The sequence below is a fragment of the Pinus tabuliformis genome, chromosome 9 (genome assembly GCF_031772625.1).
Source record: "Pinus tabuliformis cultivar Carrire ecotype Pingquan chromosome 9, CPIR1, whole genome shotgun sequence".
Taxonomy (NCBI): Eukaryota; Viridiplantae; Streptophyta; class Pinopsida; order Pinales; family Pinaceae; genus Pinus; species Pinus tabuliformis.
This window is the reverse complement of record NC_142307.1, coordinates 761,026,850-761,042,276: the sequence shown is the minus strand read 5'-3', so window position 1 is coordinate 761,042,276 and position 15,427 is coordinate 761,026,850. Positions and strand designations below refer to the sequence as shown.

Genomic DNA, 15,427 nt, shown 5'->3' with positions numbered 1-15,427 from the left:
GACGACTGGGCAGCGTAAAAACATAAAAAAAAAAAAAAAAAATCATTTTTTTGGTATTTTTTCAAATGTTTAATGCAGTTTATGGATTCCAAAGTGTTATAGTAATTTGCTAAATGTTTTTTGGGTCCATTTCCCCCTCCCAAAGTGTTATAGTAATTTGCTAAATGTTTTTGGGGTCCATTTCCCCCTCCCAAACCCTATTTAAGACACCCAAATGTTCTCATTCACCCATGGGGCCCCTTGTCTGACTCTGATGATGATGATCGAGTGATTGGTCGAGATGATCTTGGCTGCTCTGGCAGTAGCTACTAGCCAGTGGCCCAGTAGTACTAGTATTGCAATCTGGTCACCATCACAGTTTACTTTTGTTGTAGAGGCCATTTCTAGCCTCCTTCATTATTTGTATTTTGTTTTGAGTCTTTGATCATGTATGACAGTTGACTATCTATTGCCATTGGGTACCATTTTGATATAGTGGATTGGTTCATGAGCCTACTTTGATCATATGTTGTCTTCCATCTATATTATAATGGTGTGTGTTTGGGAACATGAATGAAAATCTTTAAAATTATGTTTAAACTTTAAAATATTTAAAATTATGTTTTTTAATAAAAAAAATAAATATTTAATGTATTTTTTACAACTACCGAGTCATTGAAATCGAGCCGGCCGAGTCATTAGCGTTTCGGAGTCGGAGTCCTCGACCGAATCGGAATCAGAATCGGAGTTTTAAAACATTGCTTCAAACTCCAAGTGCTATAATCACAAAGTCAAGATTAAAGCAATAATTTAATATTCATTATCAATCATCTAACCCAATGCTAAATGAAAATTCAAATAACTTCAAAAGAATATGAAAATTCATCTATTATTGTGTACTGAGTTCGATGAACTATCGTGACTTTGATATTCGTAAGTGTCCTTTTTCTCTCTTTTGGATGGTTATCATATGGATATGCCATAATCTAGATCCAAACATTTATTAAACCCAACCTTGGAAATTGAGTAATGTTAACATTGTTGTATAATATGGTTTTCCTTTCTCTTTTTGCAGGTATCGTTCTTTTTAATTGTGGATAAGTAATGATCTATTTTCTAAGGCGCTTAAAAATAATTATGACTTGACATTTAATTATTAAAAATAATATATAATTAAATACTAATACTACTACCACACTACTATTGCTTATATTTCATTTCACTACCTAATGTTTTTATTTCAAAATGAAATCGAAGTACTTGGAACAAAGAAAATACTGATAGCGAATCTCACGGTAGCTAGAATGACCAATATACTCATTTTCATTACACACCAACCATTCCAAAAGGACGGCAACCAAAAAAATCATGGCACATAGTCTAAATATAGTCTTTTGTCCAAGTGCTTCCCCTATTTGGCAGCAGGAGGTGGTGTAAATCTGACTCTCTCATGACAGATATAAATTCCAGCACCTTGACACCATTGTCTTCACATAACCGATTGAACCATGCCTTTAACAGCGTCATCTTCTCAGCATCTATTAAAATTGAATTAATATCACATGTAAAAATTGTTCATTTCTGAAACACTTCATGAAACGAGAGAAACTGCTTGAAAACTGCACAAATATTTCATCAAACAACAAAGAGACGGTCAGGAAAGGGATTACGTGTTTTACGCAGTTTATAGAAATATCACATGTAAAAAAAGGTCTGATCTGAAACAATTCGAAAAGAAAGAATTTCCAAGGCGACTGCAACAAACCAAAATCATACAACAAACACAGGCGAGCCGATAGGATTGATGACAGCGAACGATAAGATACCTTAAGTAAACTTGTTGAGAAAACGCTTCAGACAGACACTACGGAAATCCCCCCTACACTGGATTGTTGTGTTCCGTGCAAACACAAGCACTCGTCCAAAATTTGCCGGTCTGCTCCATGGTGCGGAGAGCAATGGCAATCTATTTTGCATACGCACAATCCAACAAGTGGGGAAATGGCGTTTCAATTTCAAACGCTTTCATAAAAATAGCATTTGCACCACATGTTGCAAAGGAAACGCTGTAAGGCAATGATATAAAAAACAATAGCATAGAAGAAAGAAGTCAAAATTTTATGCAAATGACATAAGAAATAACAGCATAGAAGAAAGAAGTCAAATTTTTATACAATTTTGTTTCTTTACCGGTGTTTATTTGTTATCAACAAATGGCTAGATCATCTATTCATATTACCAAGTGCTTTCAGTTCATAAGGTTTATCCTAAGGTCCTTGATGGATGCCAACACTGTCTTCTGACATTGCTTGATGAACATTTGACAAAGGATGAGAACAATGATGTAATTGAAATTCAAAGATTATGAATAAATAAGGAAGACCTTTATACCATGTGGAAGCCCACTTTTACGTGCAACATCGAGCTGCTCTACTGTATCCCTTGGAATGCCTCCTCTCTTCAGAAGAATGCCCAGTGTTTTGTATGTATTCTCATTGGGTGAAGCCTTTAGTTTTAACATTTGATGAAAAACTTCAGCAGCCTCTCTCAATCTTCCATCTGCAATGAACATGCTAATGACGCTATGAAAAGAAAGAACGTTAGTAAGAAATCCCGATTCTAACATTTCTTTTGCAATTTCAGTGGCTTCATTAAGCCTTCCATTCTTTTTTTATAAGGACAACATCATGGAAAAAGAAAATTCATTTGCCTGCTGCTTTTCCTTCAAGACTTTGAATACTTCTTGTGCTTCAGTCACCATATCAGTGCGAGCATAAAGGTCAAGCATACAACCTGATAAAAAGGCATCTGGTTCAACACCCAATTTCTATATGCGTTTGTACGTTTCTTGTGCTTCCTTCAAAAAACCACGTTTACTATAAACCTTAATCAAACAACTATACACCACAGAGTTCCCTGCAAAACCAGCATTTTGCATTATTTGAAAGTAACGTACAGCTTCTTCCACACATCAAGCTTCAGCAAATGCATTTATCAAGTCACCATAAACAAAAACATCTAGCTCCACACCTGCGTTAACCATCTTTTCAAACATCTTCTCTGCCTCTGCAGCTCGACCCAATCTTCCATAGGCGGCAATAACAACACAAAATGATGAACCCTGGAGGTTGGGAGTGGATCATAAGCTCCCGGAAGAAACTTGGAAACTGAGGAGGCCATGCTATAATGACACTAGGTAGCAGACCCCGCAATTACAAAGGAAAAGAACATACAGTAGGTAATCTTAAACGTATGTAACTGGTAAACAAGCTGCAATTATTAAACGGAGATCAGGTTGGCCGATACCACATATCCAAATCGAAGATTTATAACTCTTTATAACGTAGACAACTCCTTGAAATATGTAAACGATATAACATACGGCCAAACACGAGTAAGCAAGGAATTGAGTATACATCACATTATTTTCTGAAGATATAACCGAAGACGCGAACCCCGAACTGGGTATACATATTTAGCAAAGATTCAAAAACAAATTTAAGCAAATGGTGTCATCGACTGCTGGCCATGGTAGCCATATCAAACCGCAAAATAATTAACCGGCACAGCTCTATAAACCTTCATCGTCACAAAAGAGAATAACAGGAAACTACATAATTTCAGAGCAGAATAAGCTCTGGGTAATATCTGAAATGATAATCACATCGTCATAGCAAAATTTATTTACATCTGGGAAAAAACCCATTAAAATCTCTAACCCTCTTCTAAATTGAGCTTTTTGGCTACGAAACAGGCATCCCATAGATGCAGAGAGCCATAGCCACGCTTTAAGTTTCCCCTCCAACCAGGGCAAGTTCTTAACCATAACTGGAAACTCCGCCACTGTAGACACGTCGCCCTACCAAGCAGGTTGAGCCAGCTCTGGGTCCCAACGTCCTGCGTTGCATTTCAAATACAAGAAAACTGATTAGGGTATCTAATAGGGCTTGAACGCCTACAGTCACGAAGAACAAGGAAATAAGAGCAGAGAACCAGCTGAAAGATAAAACCAAAGCTTTTTACCTGTAAACATTTTTGATCCACCGCCAGACCATCAAACAGGACCCAAACAGAGTTACCGACCACCGAAACAGCACTGCGGAAAATGGCCGCATCAGAGCAACCTTCGCGGGTGGAATGCAAAACAAATGAAGTCATTCTCTCCACAGTTGGAGATGAGGAAACTCTGGCAAAAGCTCCACCGTTGGGTCGCATTGGAGCCACACTTTAAATTTCCCCTCAAACTATGGCAAGTTCTTAGCCGTAAGGAAACTCCGCCACTGTAGACACATCGCCCTACCAAGCAGGTTGAGCCAGCTCGGGGTCCCAACGTCCTGCGTTGCATTTCAAATACAGGAAAACTGATTAGGGTTTATGATAGGGCTTGAACGCCTACAGTCACGAAGAACAAAGAAATAAGAGCGGAGAACCAGCTGAAAGATAAAACTAAAGCTTTTTACCTGTAAACATTTCTGATCCACCGCCAGACCATCAAACAGGACCCAAACAGAGTTACCGACCACCGAAACAGCACTGCGGAAAATGGCCGCATCAGAGCAAACTTCGCGGGTGGAATGCAAAACAAATGAAGTCATTCTCTCCACAGTTGGAGGATCTGAATCTGGCATCTTCGTTCATAATCCAGTCCGTCCTCTGTCTGTAAGGGGATTTTCCTTCATAAAACGCGGGAAATTTCTTCTGATCGATGCAGGATTTCTCTTCCGATGGAGGAAATTTGAAGCCCTGAAGATCCATTGAAAACTTTGCCTGCAAAACCCTCACTGGAGGTAAAAGCTCATCAAGCTCCAAGCTCCTAGAGTCCGATGCCCAGAGACGCTGCCTACTCAGGGAGATTTGAAGCAGCCAGAAAAATTGTGCGGCGATTTGAAGCAGCGAGAAAAACTGTGCCGAAAAAATATAAAAAACTAACCTAAACTACATCCAACGCTCTGGAACGTTTCAATCGTCTAACATCTAATCTGATGGCTCAAACAAGGACACGGTGGCAATTGGGGGAGTTGATTTCAGAGGGAAACGCCTTACGGCGTAAAAATGTTAGGTAGTAGCGGATCCTTTTTGTGAGAAATAATTTACGCAAGTCACTTGCAACCATAATTGTTTTGCATATGTAAAAATCTCTCTCCATCATAAATTAATATTCTGATTGTTGGTTGTCGGGGAAAACAAGGCAATATATTTATGATGATAATGCTGGGATATTACAAAATGACAACACAAGATCGTTAGCTTGATTCTAATTATTGTAACCTTATAATATGCTGATTACAATTTTAATAGCTTTCTTGTTTATGACGTACTAAACCATACATAAGGAAAACTAGAGACATAGTTTTACTCTGATCTTGTTTGCCCCAGTGCCCCATCTAACCTGATGATTTATCGAAAACCAGAGATACGTAGTTTTACTCTCATTTTGTTAGTTCCTAAGCTAACATGATGATGGGCCTTATGGTATCAATCCCACTGGCCTTATGGCATCTCATGTGCCATTGCCTTTGTTTACCCCCCTGGGAACATTTTGAATAGAGACTCAACTCATAACAGCTTGAAAATGACCAAATCAACTGAGCTCCCCATGAATGACCAGAGCTACACGGCTGATTGCTCTTGACACCCTCCATATTTGGTGCTGTACACCAGCCCACCCATCACCACTATGATTGGCCTCATCACCTGCTACAAGCGCAAGCAAGTCACTTATACCAGGAAACGCTGTTGTCCCATACTTGTTGATTTTAGACGGCCCATATACCTGCATGCGAGCCAAACATATGTGCAACTCTGTTTTAATAACCTTGCATTTAAGAAACATCACAAACACAGCAATCATATATTTTGAACATATGTCCTTTACCAAGTGCTTATACCAAGGCGAACCAGGCAGCCCATCTGCGTCTGTAAATGCACGCTCTGCCATTACAAGATGGTCATTCAAGCTCCTCAGCTCTGCACTTTCATCCTCAAGAGCCTCCAGTTCCTGAATTTAGAGCATTATAAAGTTGTACCTAATCAATTACCATCCAAAAATTTAAAGGCCTTTATATCTCTTGCAGGGGTTTTGAAGAAGAAACCAAACCTGTGCTTTTTTCTTAATCTGCAACGCAGCTTTTCTGAGCTCAGCAATGGACTTATGCAATGGATTTGTAGACACGAAGCAAGGTGCATCGGCAGAGCTTAACTGTGATTCTAATGTATCCACATACAACTGTCCCAATTACAGGCCAAATATGTCAAAGAATTTTCAATGGATTTTCAAAATTTGCATCTTCTGATACTAATTTGCCAAGTATAAGCAGTTGATTTATAGCATATGGTATCAATTAGAATTAGACTGAACAAAACTTCCTACTATCAATTAGAAAAGAGTTAACAAACACTTTGCTGCCATTTATGTTCAGAACAGCAGATGAATTTATGTTAGGTTTAGATTTTATTTATTTAAAATGAAAAACTTAACATGAATTTTTGCTGGTTTTTTAATATATTTGTTTATAAAAAAGACAAAGTCTTCATTTAAACTAATCCAACATCTTTCCTACCTGCAGATTGTCGGCATACGTTGTATAGTTGAAAGGGAGAACCTTTGCATCCGCTAGCTTGAGCGCTGTTAGACCCCACATTGCTCCCACTGGACAATAGGTAGAAAATCAAATGTTTGATTATAATCATTAAATTTAACTCTCCGACCATCTTCAAAGGGGCCAGGGATGTCTGCCATGAACAAATTGCACAGATACTAAGACTTTACAGGTTGTGCTGTGGGATGTATGTTACTGCAACCTGTAAGCCTTTGGATCCACACAACTTGTGCATGGCTGATATTCCTTGCCAGAGGGCAATGTATGGAACGTTGACAATGTACTTACGTGCAACATGCCTATGAAAATGCGGGTCGCCATATTTTGCCATCCACATGTAATCATCATACAGAGAATGATATGCCGGAAAGTCTATCATCAATACATTGTAGAAATAAGTACAATAACTTGTTGATCTCTCTATTTGTATTTAATTTCAATTTCCTGTATTCTATGACTGTGATTTCTTTACCTTTTCCAAAGGTGAAGTCAGTGCCTGGAATTCCGGCATGCTGCACAAATGGGGCATAATCGGATCCCCCTCCACCTAACCTTTTAATCTGAGATGGAAATTTAGTAAGCTCTTTACAGCAATACCCAATTTTTATTGGCAATTTACAGCAATACCCGATTTTTATGGGCAAATATTAAGCACCATGTAGTCAAATCCGATGAGAATAATGTGATATTCAATTTGACCAGATGAAAAGAGAGTAAACCAAAACTAATCATTGACTTACTGTGTGGTACTTAATATTTGCCAAATTTCCTTCTGATAGGGAATCAGATTAATCATATTGATTTAAAACCAATGAGATGTAATCTTACTTATCCTTATCATTAATTGAAGCATAAAGTCATGAAACAAAACATGAGGACTTACAGAAGGATGGGAATCTTGGCTGGAAGAAGCCAAGATTAATCAGAATCAGATTAATCATATTAATTTAAAACCAGTGAGATGTAATCTTACTTATCATATCATTAATTGAAGGATAAGGTAATGAAACAAAACATGAACACTTACAGGAGGACGGGAATCTTGGCTGGAAGAAGCCCATGATTCATAGATTGTCTTTCCAGGATTGTCTGGATCTTCCACCTTTGCAAATCAGAGTATAATAATCAATTCAAAGTATAACGATCAGTATTTTACTGACAGTGGAAAGTAGAATAGACCCACTTGAATAAAATATCCAACTGACCTCTTTAGCTATATCCTGAATAAAATCGTCAAGTTGGGGTGTTGATTGAAGTTTAAACCCCGGGCCCTTGACAGCCTCATCAACATTGAGATATGCCACGGCTGATGAGAACAGTAAATCATAGTTCTGCTCCACCCATTCCGTGGATCCAATCTGCAATTTTTATTGGTTGATAAATAGCATATATCTCAGAAAGATTCTAAGTTTTGTGTTAATCACATTTATTTAACATAGAAAGAGAAAAGTAGTAAAATTTTCAGAACTTTTTTGGATTAATCTGGATATATATATATATATATATATATATTTCAAAGTGAACTCTGTGGGGAATTTAAAAGAGTAAAGGGAACAGGACACCTACAGCTAATCCATAATTAAACAAATATTTAGTAGTAGTAATATTACTACTACTAGAGACTAGTTAAACTTACCCATCGATATAGACTCTTCTCTTGGTACAATGAGTAGCTATAATTATATTTTTGAAATCCCAAATGGATATCCTTGACACATACCTCCTCTATCTTAATCTAAACTACCATATTTATTCATGGATCAGATAACTGTCAAAAACAGAGCCCCAGAACATAATTGGGATGAAATACCGATTGCCAGAACATCATATTCCTCCACTCTTCATAAAGTAAATACAAGTTCTTACCAATGCGTATTCCTCTGCATCCAGTTACACAATAGTATACTTCTCTTTGGCTGCCAACCCTGTTTTAGCAACTTCCCTAGTCTCTGAGATATCTGAACAAGACAGAGAGTGGTTAACTTGGATATCTTTACGAATAGAAATAGGTTAGAAAAGAAGGGGGATTAAGCTAGCAATGATTCAGACTTCCAGAAGGGTTGCAGTTCCGCTATTCGGGTCACAGGCACCAAAAGTCCATGCATCGCGGTGGTTACCCAGCAAAACATACCTGCTTATCACCAAAGATATCTTTTTCTTATATCAATAGCTACAGTATTTCAAGCTGTAATATATTTAGTGAAGACTTGCAACAGGAGTTAGATGATATTAACCATTGTTTCAGCGTTAAAATACGCTCCATGAATGGACATGCATTGATACACTCATGAAGTTAAAGTCCCAGAAGGTGATCCATACCTGTTAGGCTCCTCCGAACCTTTTATGAGTCCAAATACATCTCGAATTGGGGCAATGGTATGATTTGACTGAAATTACAATCAAACATCAATATGTAAGGATCTCTGCCTTGTATCAGAACTACAAAAGATATTCAGATTAATTGCAACAAACATTACATGAGAGGAAAGACAGCTGTTATACAGTGTGAATTTGATCTAAAATCACCAGAATGTAAGATTTCCATTAAAGAAAAATAAGTATAGATTTCATAGCTTCTCACCCAAATATAAAATGTACTGTAAGGAGAGTGCTAAACACCATGCTTCTAACAGGTTATGAAATATGCACATATCACTACATATGTCCTAAACTAATGCCGTAAATTGGTAAGAGATTATTATATTTGGTAGCTTTCTGTCTGGAAAAATCATATTGGTGCATTCCCGGCTAAAATTTGGGTTCTTTCCGTTTATAGAAATATCACATGTAAAAAAAGGTCTGATCTGAAACAATTCGAAAAGAAAGAATTTCCAAGGCGACTGCAACAAACCAAAATCATACAACAAACACAGGCGAGCCGATAGGATTGATGACAGCGAACGATAAGATACCTTAAGTAAACTTGTTGAGAAAACGCTTCAGACAGACACTACGGAAATCCCCCCTACACTGGATTGTTGTGTTCCGTGCAAACACAAGCACTCGTCCAAAATTTGCCGGTCTGCTCCATGGTGCGGAGAGCAATGGCAATCTATTTTGCATACGCACAATCCAACAAGTGGGGAAATGGCGTTTCAATTTCAAACGCCTTCATAAAACCAGCATTGGATCATAAAACCAGAAGTGGATCAGAGGCATGGCGTTTCAAATTACATGGCCACGTTTGCGCCATCAACGGTATGGCTTTAGGTATCTCAAAGCCACGTTACCAGCGGCGATATGGCTGCTCCACGAGGACGGGTAAACGAAGCACTCAGAGAAATTGGAACCGTAGATAGGTGTTCGGAGGAAGAATATTCGGTGAATAATCAATCTTCTCCGTCGATTCAAAATTTCAACACCTCCTCATCCACCCCGAACCCGAAATATATACGCCTATCGGCAAATTACATTTTCATGTATCACGTTAATTCCGCGATTGTCTCGGCTCCTCCAGTTTTCAAGAATCCCCCAACAACACCGGAATCCGCCTTCTCATTCTATCCTTTCTGTAATACCACAAAACCATTAAGCATCGGTTGGGGGATTTCATTTGATTTAGGAGGCTCTTTCATTCGTCTTGATTTAAGTTGGTGACGCATATGGACATGATACAGTGGGTACCAGTTATCGGAAGCGTCCTGAACAATTTCCGACCTCCGATAAGCATTCATCTATTCTACGGCAATAGAGTTATGAGCTCAGGTGATCAAGTATTGCTTGCTGATTTGCGAGAAAGCCCAGATTATATTGAATTCCGTTTCGGTCGAAATGGTCCCCCAAGGGGATCCTTCAGGAACCCCACATTAATAACACTGGTAAATTTAGTTGCTATTTTGTCATTGTTATTTCTCAATATTTACTTAAATAACTTTTGATCAAATTGAAATTCTAACTTTATCGTTCTCATAAAGATTATGACGGCTCCGGCTGCTCGGAGAAGCGAGTATTTGCACTGGTATGTTGTCCTATCTTGAACTCCGATCAAATTTGTGATGATATAGTACCGTCACCCTTTCAATAATTTCGTAATAGCTCTATTAATCCTACGTTGTACAGGATGGTTACGGCTTACGTTCAAATCGACCATTATCAAGGTATCATCATGGTTTTCCTTCATTCTGTGGACTCCAAATCGATCAAGTGAATCCCTCGTAGTGCTAACCCTAATAATCAATATCCTTCTTTCTTGAATCAGCCGTTTGGAACGATGAGGTTCCCTATGAAGCTCCAAGATCCATTCGTACCGGCCTGTTAATTTTCAGATTGTTCAAAACAAACGAATTTCTCCGTTTCAGGCCCAACTCGCGGGCGAGCTTCAGTACGAGAGACTTTGCGCGAATCAATACACTTGGATCGCCGGTGGGCACGGCTTTTCTCAGAATAGAATAACTCACGGTGGCAGGCGGTAAAAACGCAAGGATGAAACGACCAGTAAGCGGAAGCGGTTTGAAAGAGCAAGAGAGATAACCGTTACAATTTTGTAATCAAAGATCTCTATCATTAAGTAGTTTGTTATTTTGAATATATTGAGATGGAATACAACACCCATCGATCAGTGATGTTTTTATATCGTGAATATATGAGAGTCCAATACAATATATTGTCCAGCTGATAACCATCACAATTTTATAAGAGATCTCAGTCGTTCAGTGGTATGCTATTTTGAATATATTAGGATGCAATAGGATACTCATCTATCAGTGATGTTTTTGTATCGTGAATATATGACACTGCAATACCGTACACCGTCCTCTGTCCTTTTTGTATCGTGAATATATGACACTGCAATACCGTACACCGTCCTCTGTCCTTTGGGGTTTATGTTCAATTCCAGGATTTATTTTCAATGTGATGCGAGTGTGTTTTCATTCTCGGTTAACAATTCACTCTTCACTCTGCTACATTGAATTGCTTTCAGCATTCTCGGGAGTTTCGGGAGTTTTGGAACTGTACGTTTTCTTTTGAGCAGGCGCTGTAATGGGAGCTTGAGAAAGTTCCGGGAGCTTTGAAAACTGTTTTTTTTTTTGGAGTTCTTTCGGTTGGGGAATACAAAGTCTGTAGAGAAATATGTTGAACTACACACAAAACACGAGCCTAAGTTGAAATTGGAGCAATCTCTTATGGGTTAAGAAAGTGTGTGGCACCGCGATGTAAAGGCGATATTTGGGATGTCATGCTAATGAGTATTTCTTTTGTTGTCTATGTATATATATGGCAGAGGATTGTGCATGCATATTGTATGTGTGAGTGAATGTTTAAACATTAGAGTTTCTTTACTTTTTCTCTTAAGAATAAGTAGAAAAACATAAAAGAGAGAAACTCACCTATAGAGACTCAAAGAATATATCTATATAAAAGAGAGATTATATATTTATTATTTATATATTTAAATTTATTTTAATATGTGAATATTTTGATTCAATATTAATTTTGATTATTATATAATTAGAATATTTTTAATTTTTATATTTTTAATTTTTTTATTATATAATATCACTATCACCCAAATAATATATTTATATAAAAAAGAGATTATATATTTATTATTTATATATTTTAATTTATTTTAATATTTGCTCACAGGGCTTTGGATTGACGGTGAATGGGTGCCTTGCTAAGGCACTCCTTGCAATAGGTCACCGGTTCAATTCCCTGAGTACTTAGTTTAGTCTTAACATAGAAAAAAAAAACATTCTCACGTTCCAGAAACTTATGCAATCTAATAATAAAAATTTAGTAACTTTATTATAAAACAATATCTTTATCTTTATATATCATTTGCTTATTTTTTTTTCTAAATATATTTTGAATTTTGGATATTATAATTTTTTATTAAAAAAAATCTTTTTAATATCATTATAGTTATGATAATTTTTTATAAGATGTTTTCATTTCTTAACTTCTAGTCTTAGTGATTGAAAGAGACGTAACATCTCTTCCTATTATTATTATTAGACCAATGAAATTCATTTTAATTTTGAGAATATTAACAATATAATGATAGGTCATAATAATAATGTAATAAATAATCATTACATTTTATTTTATTTAGACATTTTGATAAACATTAAATTCTTTAAAGATATTGCTATCACTTTTTATTATCCTTCAAAATTTTTAATATTCTTTTTTTCTAACGGGAATGCTAATGGTCATTCACAAGTAGGTAGGTTGTCGTGAAGGCTTCCCCCCTCACCTTGCTAGTGCTTAGAGTGGGCTTATGGGGCGAGAACCTGGAGTCATCCTATACGTCACTGTCGCTTGTCACCCGATCGTTTTGGAAGTTGCATGATTCTGGTATGTATTTTTTACCAATGGTTATCGTTATGCAACTAACTTACCAAATTGGATTTCACGCATAAGGGGACAACATTTTCTCCTAATCCCTAGGACAATGTCGATTCGAGGGTAAATTATCTTTGTTTCTAGTCCTTGATTTTAGTATTTTTCCTTTTCCCTCACGTAACTCTACGAGTGAGAGGAGAGTGCAAGGAAGGATCATAGATTTTCTTATAATAAAAGTGGTGAGGAGATGTAGACTATGAGCCTATTTCTCTGGCACTATGGATGGCACTATGGATGTCACCTCAAGCCGTCAAGGTCGTTTCTACTCTTATGCTAACAATTTTTTTTTTTCTTAGTTTGCCTGATTTTCTTTCTCTTGGAGTAGGCTAGAGAAATGAGCGAGATAGCCTCTGTGAATTATGACTATAAGCCCAATCTATTGCTCTCGCACTAGGAACATCACCTCAATCCCTCAAGGTCGTTTCTACTCTTATGCTAACAATTTTCTTTTGTTTCAGTTTGGGTGATTTTCTTTCTCTTGGAGTGGGCTAGGGAAATGAGCGAGATAGTCTCTGTGAATTATGGCTATAAGCCCAAGTATTGGAATTCTTTGAATTTTGACAGGGTGTGATGTTTGGTTTATGTTTTCCTCTCCCCTAGTGGGTTGGCCTATGTGTTTTAATACATGTGGTATCCCTCACCTAGTTTGAACCATTTTTAACATTATAACAGCAATGGGAAGTAAGTAGCATTGGATATTTTCATTTTGCAAAAGGAAGGGGATTTTGGGTGAATTACTATCTATAATGGCCTATAAATGGTGTCCCCATCCCCCTATTATCTCTTATTTCGTTAGTTTCATTTTATCACCTTCTTCAGTGGGGATACAATGGTAGGACTCTTTCGGTTACTCTCTATCTAGTATAGGCCCTCAATTTGTTGGTTATTTGGTGCTACAAGTACATTGTGGTGTTAGCTTTTCTAGTCTTCTTCAATCATTGTTTCAACTGCTACTAATGAATCAAAAGTTGATAGATCAAATTCCATGGTGAAGGGCATGAGTTAGGAGAGGGGTTATATGTTATTGGGATTGTCTCGAAAGGAGAAATTTGACATGCATCATTAATTGGATAACTTTTATGGGTAATTTTGGGAGTTTATGCCAAGTCCTATCCCAGAAGAAATTGCTCATGAGGAGGCTACAAATCCCAACCATAAAGCCCCCCTCTCAAACACAAATGTGCTAGTTGGGATGATTGGATCCCTGACACTAGGCATACCAAGGGTAACTTCAATCAATACATGCAAACTATAGACATGTATTGGCAAATGAAATTTCTATTAGGTTGTACATTTTTTATTAGACAAGGGAATGAGGATGACATCCTTTGTAAGAACCCTAATGAAAATTCCATGTAATGAAGGTTAATAAAGGAAAAATAATAACCACAATTGATGGCACACTTTTTCCAATTTGAATGTTGGGCAAGATATCCTAGTATGGGTGGTCATTGATTTATTATGGCTAAGGAAATTGGCAAAGGCAATTTTTAAGGATTTAGAAAGGAAAAATGGAATTTTTGGCACATTTATTTATGAAAATGATGAAAATTAGGAGAAAAGGAAGGTGAAAGGTCATAGGTTGCATTTGAGGAGGCAAATGAAAGAAAATAATGGAAAATGAAGAAAATGAAGGCCCGATTGATAAAAAAGTTTCTGAGGATCAGTTGTACCTTTTGTCAATTAAGTTTTGGAGCTCTCTCAGTATTATCTCTCTCTCTCTCTCACTCTTGGACACTTAGAGTCTTCTTGGAGCACTTTGGCATTATATCAAGAAAGGAAAATAAGGCAAGAAGAGCGAAGGAGAAAGCAAGAAAGAGCAGGATCAAGTAGCTAAATTAGGATTCTTTGCAGGTATCGATTTTCATGTGTGTTTTCCTTTCTAGATTTGGCATGCATGGTATTGCATGTGGTTCTTTGTTTTTATGGCATCGATTTTGTCAGGTGTGACATCGTTTTCAGCCTAGCCTTTCCGTTTTCAGATAGCCATGGTGTGATGGGGTTCTCATATTTCTGTTGAGCTAGATTTTCAAATGGATTTGAAGTTGAGTGAGGTGGATATCTAAATAATACAACACATGGCTTAGTAACCCCTGAATCAGACTATGGGTTGTGGTAAAGCTAGATTTTGTGTTTTCTCGATGCACCTAGGAATCCTCGACCGGTGAATGGTGGGATATATGGTAAAGCCTAGAGGTGGGTGCTCTCCATCAGGCCTAGTAATCCTGTGATGGGATATATGGTAAAGCCTAGACAGTGGGTCTCTGTTTAGGTCCTAGTCATCCAGTGTGGATTATAGTAAATCTTGAGAGTCGTTTGCAGGTTTGGGTATAGAGTTGGCCTTCAATATAGGTTATCATCCATAGACAAAAGGGCTAATAATATTTTGGAGGATATTCTAAGGATGTACATGATGCACCAACAAAGAATATGGGAGGAGTATCTTCCATTGGTTTAATTTTCATACAAAATGGCTATCATGGGTTATTGAGGATGAGTCA

At 37.3% G+C, this 15,427-nt stretch overlaps 2 protein-coding genes and 1 long non-coding RNA gene across 3 annotated transcripts; 1 reads left to right on the top strand and 2 right to left on the bottom strand.

Moving 5' to 3' along the window:
• Positions 1-3,006: 3,006 nt before the first annotated feature.
• LOC149150949 (uncharacterized) lies at positions 3,007-5,064 on the bottom strand. The gene is made up of 2 exons (XR_016262678.1): positions 4,440-5,064; positions 3,007-4,313 (listed from the first exon to the last, which is right to left on the bottom strand). It is a non-coding gene; the product is annotated as an uncharacterized LOC149150949 (long non-coding RNA).
• A 163-nt stretch (positions 5,065-5,227) lies between these two features.
• On the bottom strand, positions 5,228-9,771 carry LOC149150948 (putative glutamate carboxypeptidase LAMP1). Its single transcript, XM_089442992.1, is given in 13 exon segments — positions 5,228-5,752; positions 5,855-5,977; positions 6,077-6,205; positions 6,540-6,628; positions 6,867-6,950; positions 7,051-7,138; positions 7,606-7,680; positions 7,784-7,936; positions 8,445-8,464; positions 8,467-8,536; positions 8,628-8,709; positions 8,898-8,965; positions 9,718-9,771. Coding segments are annotated over 13 exon segments (1,227 nt in total). The 3' UTR covers positions 5,228-5,560.
• A 47-nt stretch (positions 9,772-9,818) lies between these two features.
• On the top strand, positions 9,819-10,970 carry LOC149150947 (protein RICE FLOWERING LOCUS T 1-like). The gene is made up of 5 exons (XM_089442991.1): positions 9,819-9,899; positions 10,196-10,396; positions 10,493-10,536; positions 10,638-10,675; positions 10,777-10,970. Exons 1-5 carry the CDS (start codon positions 9,819-9,821, stop codon positions 10,968-10,970), a joined length of 558 nt encoding a protein of 185 aa, XP_089299117.1.
• Positions 10,971-15,427: the final 4,457 nt, after the last annotated feature.

Bases quoted from the DNA above. Each gene is read 5' to 3' on its own strand.
- LOC149150947 (XM_089442991.1), top strand. From the start codon at position 9,819: ATGGCTGCTCCACGAGGACGGGTAAACGAAGCACTCAGAGAAATTGGA. The intron at 10,537-10,637 runs GTATGTTGTCCT...TACGTTGTACAG, and splicing joins AGAAGCGAGTATTTGCACTG to GATGGTTACGGCTTACGTTC. The intron at 10,676-10,776 runs GTATCATCATGG...TTCTTGAATCAG, and splicing joins TCAAATCGACCATTATCAAG to CCGTTTGGAACGATGAGGTT.